At 36.4% G+C, this 8,649-nt stretch overlaps 1 protein-coding gene across 1 annotated transcript; it reads left to right on the forward strand.

Moving 5' to 3' along the window:
- Positions 1–3,030: 3,030 nt before the first annotated feature.
- On the forward strand, positions 3,031–3,996 carry LOC126063764 (olfactory receptor 8K1-like). The gene has a single exon (XM_049862152.1). It carries the CDS (start codon positions 3,031–3,033, stop codon positions 3,994–3,996), a length of 966 nt encoding a protein of 321 aa, XP_049718109.1.
- The last annotated feature ends 4,653 nt before the right edge of the window (positions 3,997–8,649 follow it).

Here is an 8,649-nt window from a genome sequence, read left to right on the forward strand (position 1 = left end):
GAGTTGGAAATAAATTATATTTAACAAATAAAATAAATAAATTTTATAAAATAATGAGTTAAAAATAAGCAAGTCTTGGATAGAAATTTTAATATTCTTACACAGTACAATAAAATGTAGCACCCATTTAACATAAACTTCACAATATTCAGCATACAATAAAAAATACTAGAGCTATGAGGAAGCGAAAACATGTTATGCTAATCAGGAAATCCTAACACGTGAAATAGATTTTGAAATGATAGTGATGATAAAGACAAATTAGTAGGCAAGAACTTTCAAAATGCTGTTTTAAATATGTTCAATATGATCATTGATTTAACAAAAAACATGAACATAATGAGGAAATAAATGAAAGATTAAACGATAACCAAATGATACTTCTAGTGATGAAAGTACAATATCAGATATCAAACAAATTATTGAATGAAAGTAACAGCCACTTGTACACTAATAAAGAAAAGTGAACTTATCACAGTAGAGACTATCCAAAATGACACTGAAAGAGAACAAAATAATAGGAAAAAATAAATAAATAACTAGCAATACCCAGCCTCCCAGTGATCTGTGGAACAATAACAAATTATCTCTGTTTAACTGTAGGTCCAGAAGAAATGAGGAGAATATATGGGGAAGAAAAAACATTGGAAGAAATAGCTGGGATTTTCCCAAATGTATAGAAAACCTATAACCCCAAAGAACTTCAAGCAGCAAAAACAGAAAGAAAATCTCATCAAAACACATCACAATCAAATTGTTTCAAACCAATGATAAACAGAAATTATTAAAAGCAGCCAGAGGTAAAAGACAAATTACATACAGAGGAACAAAGAAGAGAATGGCCACAAATTTCTATGCCGAAACAATACAAATCACAAGACTTTGTGTAATGTCAACCTGGAATTCTATAGCCAGCAAAAATACCCTTGGCTAACAGATTTTGTATTATTGACTACTGCATAATCTTATTCTGGGAGCCATTATTTCATTTATTCCTCTATTGTGAGTGTGTGTGTGTCTCTGTGTGTGTAGTGTATCTACAACATAGGTGCATTCTACGGTGTAGCATGAGATACTGACAAAGATATATTCCTGATGTCCAGAGTTTAGTGATGTTTTGTAATTTATTGATTCATTTAGATACTGGCACAAAATGTGTCTTGCCTAATGAGACTTTCAAAGAATAATTAACAGAGATCCAAGACATTCTCCCTGAGGCAATTATATACATTGTGTTTATTTTTTAATCAGAGTAAAATTTCATCAAAATGAGCCTCAAGAGGATTAAAAAAAAAAAAAAAACTTAAATCCTTCCTTCAACAACCAGTGAGGATTAAAGCAGGAGGAAGACAAAGCAGATCCTCCATTAAGGTGAGCAGAAAACAGTGATCTTTGGAAACTTTCTCGGGACATACACCTTAAATCGGATCATCACCAAAGACTTTGAAGGACCTTATGCTCTGCAAAACTCTTTCTTCCTTTGCAAAGTACTTTGTTTTCACCAGTTGGATTAATGGGCATGAAAGACTTCTTATACAGTCGCTGCTATTCTGTGCTGTGCGTTGTTCAGACCACCTTAGTTTTCAAATTAGCTTGCTGTGTTAGTCATTTGGAAACCCTGGTGGCATAGTGGTTAAGGGCTACGGCTGCTAACCAAAGAGTCAGCAGTTCAAATCTGCCAGGCGCTCCTTGGAAACTCTACGGGGCAGTTCTACTCTGTCCTATAGGTTTGCTATGAGTCAGAATGTGCTCAACGGCACTGGATTTGTTTTTTTTGTGGTTTGTCAGTCATTTATGTCAACAGGAACCTTTGTCTATTTATTCTATGGAACTCCCATTCAATTCTTCATCTCCTATCTACTCAGGGTGCCCTTAATGGGGAGGCAGCATGCTATTATGCATAAGAGAACATATGGTAAAAGCATACTGCCTGTATTTGAATTCTGACCCCAGCACTTATTAGCTGAGAGACTTTTCATAAGTTTTTCAACTCTCTGTACCTCAGTTTCTTCAATATCGTAAGAGAATGGTGAGTTTACCTCTTTCCCAGGGTTATTGTGTGAATCACATGAGTTACTATATGTAAAGCATTTAGAAAAGTGCCTAGCAGGTAGTGGGATCTCTATCAGTATTTGCTATTCATTCGTAGTTTTCTTTCTGCTGAGCCTCTTTACAGGAATCTCCATTAAAGACTCATAATCAGAATGGCCAGGTCCTTTGTGTGCAGAAAAGGTATGTATGATCAGGAGAACATTTAGAAAGGGTGATTCAACAGACAGAAATGACAGATTGGAAAATGCGTGCTAAGATATTATTAAAAAATTCTAAGTTAAAAATATTATAATATTTATCTTTTGCGATGGGTTAAAAAAAATCCAGATATGTAGTGAGAAGTTTTGAAACAGATATTTAATGGTCGGAGGTTTCCTAATCACTGTGTGATTTTTTTACTCCACCAATGGTTTGGAAAATCACTTCATACCTTTCTACTTTAAAAGCTGTGATGATTGGCAATAAGGTGAAATATCTGGTTTACATACAGATGTTGGTTTTACAAAATATTTGAAATTTTTAGAAAGCTGAAATATAATTTATAGCTTTTTTTGGCGTACTTAAAATGACCTTGGTCAAAACCTATTGCCGTCGAGTAGATTCTGACTCATAAAGACCCTACAGGGCAGAGTAGAACTGCCCCATAGGGTTTCCAAGGAGCAGCTGCTAGATTCAAACTGATGACCTTTTGGTTAGTAGCTGAGCTCTAAACCACTGGAGCACCAGGTCTCCAGGTCATAGTAGCTGCATCAAAACAATCATTTCATAATATCTTCTCCCTTTTTAATTATACTTTAGCAAAGCTTCGATGAACCTGTCTGTGTGTATGGTATTCGTTTGGTGGAGGAAGGAGTCTCTATTTAAAATCTGTGACAAAGAAATGTCTCTATATCTCAGGTATTATGTTTTAAGTTCCCTCAGAAGATAGCATCTCAAGCATAATAACAACTGATGTTATATCTCACACAGGTAACTAAGATGAACCAAATGGAGAAACACAATCATACGGCAGTGACTGAGGTAACTGAATTTGTTCTCATGGGCATCACTGACAACCCTAGGCTGCAAGCACCACTCTTTGGAACCTTTTTCTTCATATACTTGGTCACAGTGGTAGCCAATCTGGGCATGATTGTCTTGACCCATTTGGACTCCAAGCTACACACTCCCATGTACTTTTTCCTTAGGCATTTGTCTATTACTGATCTTGGTTACTCCACTGTCATTGGTCCTAAAATGATGGTAAACTTTGTAGTACACAAAAATACAATTTCCTTCAATTGGTGTGCCACCCAGCTAGCATCCTTTGAGATTTTCATCATCACTGAACTGTTTATTCTGTCAGCAATGGCCTATGATCGCTACGTGGCCATCTGCAAACCTCTTCTCTATGTGGTCATCATGGCACAGAAAGTGCGCTGGTTGCTTGTACTTACTCCCTATCTCTACAGCACATTTGTGTCCCTATTTCTCACAATTAAGTTATTTAAATCACCCTTCTGTGGCTCTAACATTATCAGGTATTTTTACTGTGACTCTCTCCTTCTGATGTCCATGCTGTGTTCTGACACACATGAATTAGAGTTGATCATTTTGATCTTTTCAGGCTGTAATTTGCTCTCCTCCTTCTTGATTGTTCTTGTATCCTACATGTTTATTCTTGTGACCATCCTCAGAATGAATTCATCTGAAGGAAGACATAAAGCCTTCTCCACCTGTGGCTCCCATCTGACAGTGGTGGTTGTATTCTACGGGACACTAGTGTTTATTTACTTGCAGCCTAAATCCGTCCATACATTTGATATTGATAAAATGGCTTCTGTGTTTTATACTCTGGTGATCCCTATGCTGAATCCATTGATCTACAGCCTAAGGAACAAAGAAGTAAAAGAAGCCATAAAGAGAACATTAAGTAACCGATGCAAAATTCTCGAAATATTTTAATATTTGCTTATGAGGGTGGGTCCAGCAATCTTTGTTTACTAGTGTTAGATCAATAATGGTATCAAAAAGTGAAACTATTTTATCAGTTGCTTTTTTTTTTTTTCCTATATCAGTATATCTACATGGAAGTTTTTTTTTTTTTATAATAACTTTTATTAAGCTTCAAGTGAACGTTTACAAATCCAATCAGTCTGTCACATATAAGTTTACATACATCTCACTCCCTACTCCCACTTGCTCTCCCCCTCTTGAGTCAGCCCTTTCAGTCTCTCCTTTCTTGACAATTTTGTCTGCTTCCCTCTCTTTCTATCCTCCCATGCCCCCTCCAGACAAGAGTTGCCAACACAATCTCAAGTGTCCACCTGATATAATTAGCTCACTCTTCATCAGCATCTCTCTCCCACCCGCTGACCAGTCCCTTTCATTTCTGATGAGTTGTCTTCGGGGATGGTTCCTGTCCTGTGTCAACAGAAAGTCTGGGGAGCATGGCCGCCGGGATTCTTCTAGTCTCAGTCAGACCATTAAGTTTGGTCTTTTTATGAGAATTTGGGGTCTGCATCCCACTGATCTCCTGCTCCCTCAGGGGTCCTCTGCTGTGCTCCCTGACAAGGGCAGTCATCAATTGTGGCCGGGCACCAACTAGTTCTTCTGGTCTCAGGATGATGTAGGTCTCTGGTTCATGTGGCCCTTTCTGTCTCTTGGGCTCTTAGTTGTCGTGTGACCTTGGTGTTCTTCATTTTCCTTTGCTCCAGGTGGGTTGAGACCAGTTGCTCCATCTTAGATGGTCGCTTGTTAGCATTTAAGACCCCAGACGCCACATTTCAAAGTGGGATGCAGAATGATTTCATAATAGAATTATTTTGCCAATTGACTTAGAAGTCCCCGCAAACCATGTTCCCCAGACCCCCGCGCTTGCTCCGCTGACCTTTGAAGCATTCATTTTATCCCGGAAACTTCTTTGCTTTTGGTCCAGTCCAAATGAGCTGACCTTCCATGTATTGAGTGTTGTCTTTCCCTTCACCTAAAGCAGTTCTTATCTACTGATTAATCAATAAAAAACCCTCTCCCCCCCTCCCCCCCTCTTAACCACAAAAGTATGTGTTCTTCTCAGGTTTACTATTTCTCAAGATCTTATAATAGTGGTCTTATACAATATTTGTCCTTTTGCCTCTGACTAATTTCGCTCAGCATAATGCCTTCCAGGTTCCTCCATGTTATGAAATGTTTCAGAGATTCGTCACTGTTCTTTATCGATGCGTAGTATTCCATTGAGTGAATATACCACAATTTATTTACCCATTCATCTGTTGATGGACACCTTGGTTGCTTCCAACTTTTTGCTATTGTAAACAGAGCTGCAATAAAGATGGGTGTGCATATATCTGTTTGTATGAAGACTCTTGTATCTCTAGGGTATATTCCGAGGAGTGGGATTTCTGGGTTGTATGGTAGTTCTATTTCTAACTGTTTAAGATAACGCCAGATAGATTTCCAAAGTGGTTGTACCATTTTACATTCCCACCAGCAGTGTATGAGAGTTCCAATCTCTCCGCAGCCTCTCCAACATTTATTATTTTGTGTTTTTTGGATTAATGCCAGCCTTGCTGGTGTGAGATGGAATCTCATTGTAGTTTTAATGTGCATTTCTCTAATGGCTAATGATCCAGAGCCTTTTCTCATGTATCTGTTGGCTGCCTGAATATCTTCTTTAGAGAAATGTGTGTTCATATCCTTTGCCCACTTCTTGATTGGGTTGTTTGTCTCTTTGTGGTTGAGTTTTGACAGAATCATGTAGATTTTAGAGATCAGGCGCTGGTCGGAGATGTCATAGCTGAAAATTCTTTCCCAGTGTGTAGGTGGTCTTTTTACTCTTTTGGTGAAGTCTTTAGATGAGCATAGGTGTTTGATTTTTAGGAGCTCCCAGTTATCGGGTTTCTCTTCATCATTTTTGGTAATGTTTTGTATTCTGTTTATACCTTGTATTAGGGCTCCTAGGGTTGTCCCTATTTTTTCTTCCATGATCTTTATCGTTTTAGTCTTTATGTTTAGGTCTTTGATCCACTTGGAGTTAGTTTTTGTGCATGGTGTGAGGCATGGGTCCTGTTTCATTCTTTTGCAAATGGATATCCAGTTATGCCAGCACCATTTGTTAAAAAGGCTATCTTTTCCCCAGTTAATTGACACTGGTCCTTTGTCAAATATCAGCTGCTCATACGTGGATGGATCTATGTCTGGGTTCTCAATTCTGTTCCATTGGTCTATGTGTCTGTTGTTGTACCAATACCAGGCTGTTTTGACTACTGTGGCTGTATAATAGGTTCTGAAGTCAGGTAAGGTGAGGCCTCCCACTTTCTTCTTCTTTTTCAGTAGTGCTTTGCTTATCCGGGGCTTCTTTCCCTTCCATATGAAATTGGTGATTTGTTTCTCTATCCCCTTAAAATATGACATTGGAATTTGGATCGGAAGTGCATTAAATGTATAGATGGCTTTTGGTAGAATAGACATTTTTACTATGTTAAGTCTTCCTATCCATGAGCAGGGTATGTTTTTCCACTTAAGCATGTCCTTTTGAATTTCTTGTAGTAGAGCTTTGTAGTTTTCTTTGTATAGGTCTTTTACATCCTTGGCAAGATTTATTCCTAAGTATCTTATCTTCTTGGGGGCTACTGTGAATGGTATTGATTTGGTTATTTCCTCTTCGGTGTTCTTTTTGTTGATGTAGAGGAATCCAAGTGATTTTTGTATGTTTATTTTATAACCTGAGACTCTGCCAAACTCTTCTATTAGTTTCAGTAGTTTTCTAGAGGATTCCTTAGGGTTTTCTGTGTATATAATCATGTCATCTGCAAATAGTGATAACTTTACTTCTTCCTTGCTTCTTTTTGTTTGTTTTTTTTTTCTGAACAAAACACTTTGTCTTATATCTCCCCATACTCTTCATCTTCACTTCAATAGATATAAATATTGTACCCAGATAATACCCCAGGTAATTTGTAAAGTCATAATGCAACCCTCTATTATTTATAAATAAGACAAATCATACCAAATATGGGTTAAATGTAGGCTTACAAAGATAAATTAGCATAAAATAACCAAAATGGAGCAACATTAACCAGAAATTTAGTATTATATATTTTATAGTGGTCACTGGGTATTAAAGATAAGTAAGGTTGAACCCTGAAGAATATGTACACTAGATAAGAAGCAGGAAATAAGTAATAAGTATTCATTACACAAAATGAAAATTATGTTTCAAGAATCTAGGCTAAATGCAGAAACAAAATATGTCCCCTCAGGCTGTGGTTTTCAATCAGGTCAATTTAATATTTTATATCTCAAAGATGGAGTGAGAATCGGGAATAGTTCTAATTATGAGCCATGAGAAAAGTGCTGAATAATTCTAGATCAGCCTGGATAGATCCTCACACTAAAGTCTCTTCTGGTTTACGTGAGCTTCCAAATCAACAAGCTGACTTAAAGTTTGCAAACCAAGTTAAGTGATTTACCTGGTCAGTTAAAGGAGTAGTATCAGTATATTTTGAAGTCATTGGCAGTGATAACACAGCAAAAAGATAACTGACACACTCAGTCATTAACTGTGTTTTCATTGTGACTATATTGTCTACTTCTTTTCTGAGCTTGTATACACAGTGATCTTACCTTATGTGCTCTCTGCTAACACCGTGATTATTTCACTTGTATACTCGCTTAGCAAGTAAACCATTTCCTTACACTTTAGTGTTTTCCTTATCATTTGAATAGGCATTCTCAGATTTTGAAAATATGTTTACTAACTGCATGGAGCTTGTTTTAATCTGCCCTAATATTTAAAGTGAACATTTAAGAAATTGAATCAGAATTTGAACCAGTGACTCTTGATCCCAGACCCATGTTTTTTCTTAATTTTTTTCTGCTTCTTTTAGTGTACTATATTTTATTAACAACATAAATTGAACATAATTAAAAAAATACAAAACTACATTCCCAATCAAATCAATTTTGTTTACCGTGGTATCTTCAGATCCTGTCCCTCAGCATGGTTAATATTATGAACAATTTTTATTTTCTACAGTTACATTTTATGTCATATTGCACAGATTTAACCTGTATTTTTTCCTTCCTCAAATTATATCATCCCCATCACTTTTTACAACCCACAGAGAAAGTTAAATATCAATAGCATTCTCCAACATCATCCATCTCAAATGTACTTTAAAAATATCAGACAACCTCAATTTCTCCACAACTTGCTTTTCTTCCTTAAGACTGAATCATCATCATCATCATCATAGTCATCATCCTCATTTTCCTTGGTCAACAAATATTAAATATTTTTCATTTTTAACACCAGCATACAACTGTGGAGCATAGCTCAATCACTTTGTATTTAACCAGTTCTTGATTTATGGATGCTTGATTGGCTGCAGCTTTTCTTCTCTTTTTTTGCTACTATAAAAAATAAAAAAGTTAAAAAAAAATGCTCTAATAATCAGTCTTGTGCTTATAATGTAGTACATGAATGCTTTTTATTTCTAAAATGTATGTGTAAGGACTCTTCCACATTCTAAAGATGAGTTAGTGGGTAATTTATTTTTAATTACATACATAATAATATAATTTTTTTTCAAAAATCCCAGAAAAAAGTGCTACAAA

Source organism: Elephas maximus, chromosome 20, assembly GCF_024166365.1.
Source record: "Elephas maximus indicus isolate mEleMax1 chromosome 20, mEleMax1 primary haplotype, whole genome shotgun sequence".
NCBI classification, from domain to species: Eukaryota; Metazoa; Chordata; class Mammalia; order Proboscidea; family Elephantidae; genus Elephas; species Elephas maximus.

What these genes read in the sequence shown, in the direction of transcription:
- LOC126063764 (XM_049862152.1), top strand. Translation starts at nt 3,031, where the DNA reads ATGAACCAAATGGAGAAACACAATCATACGGCAGTGACTGAGGTAACT.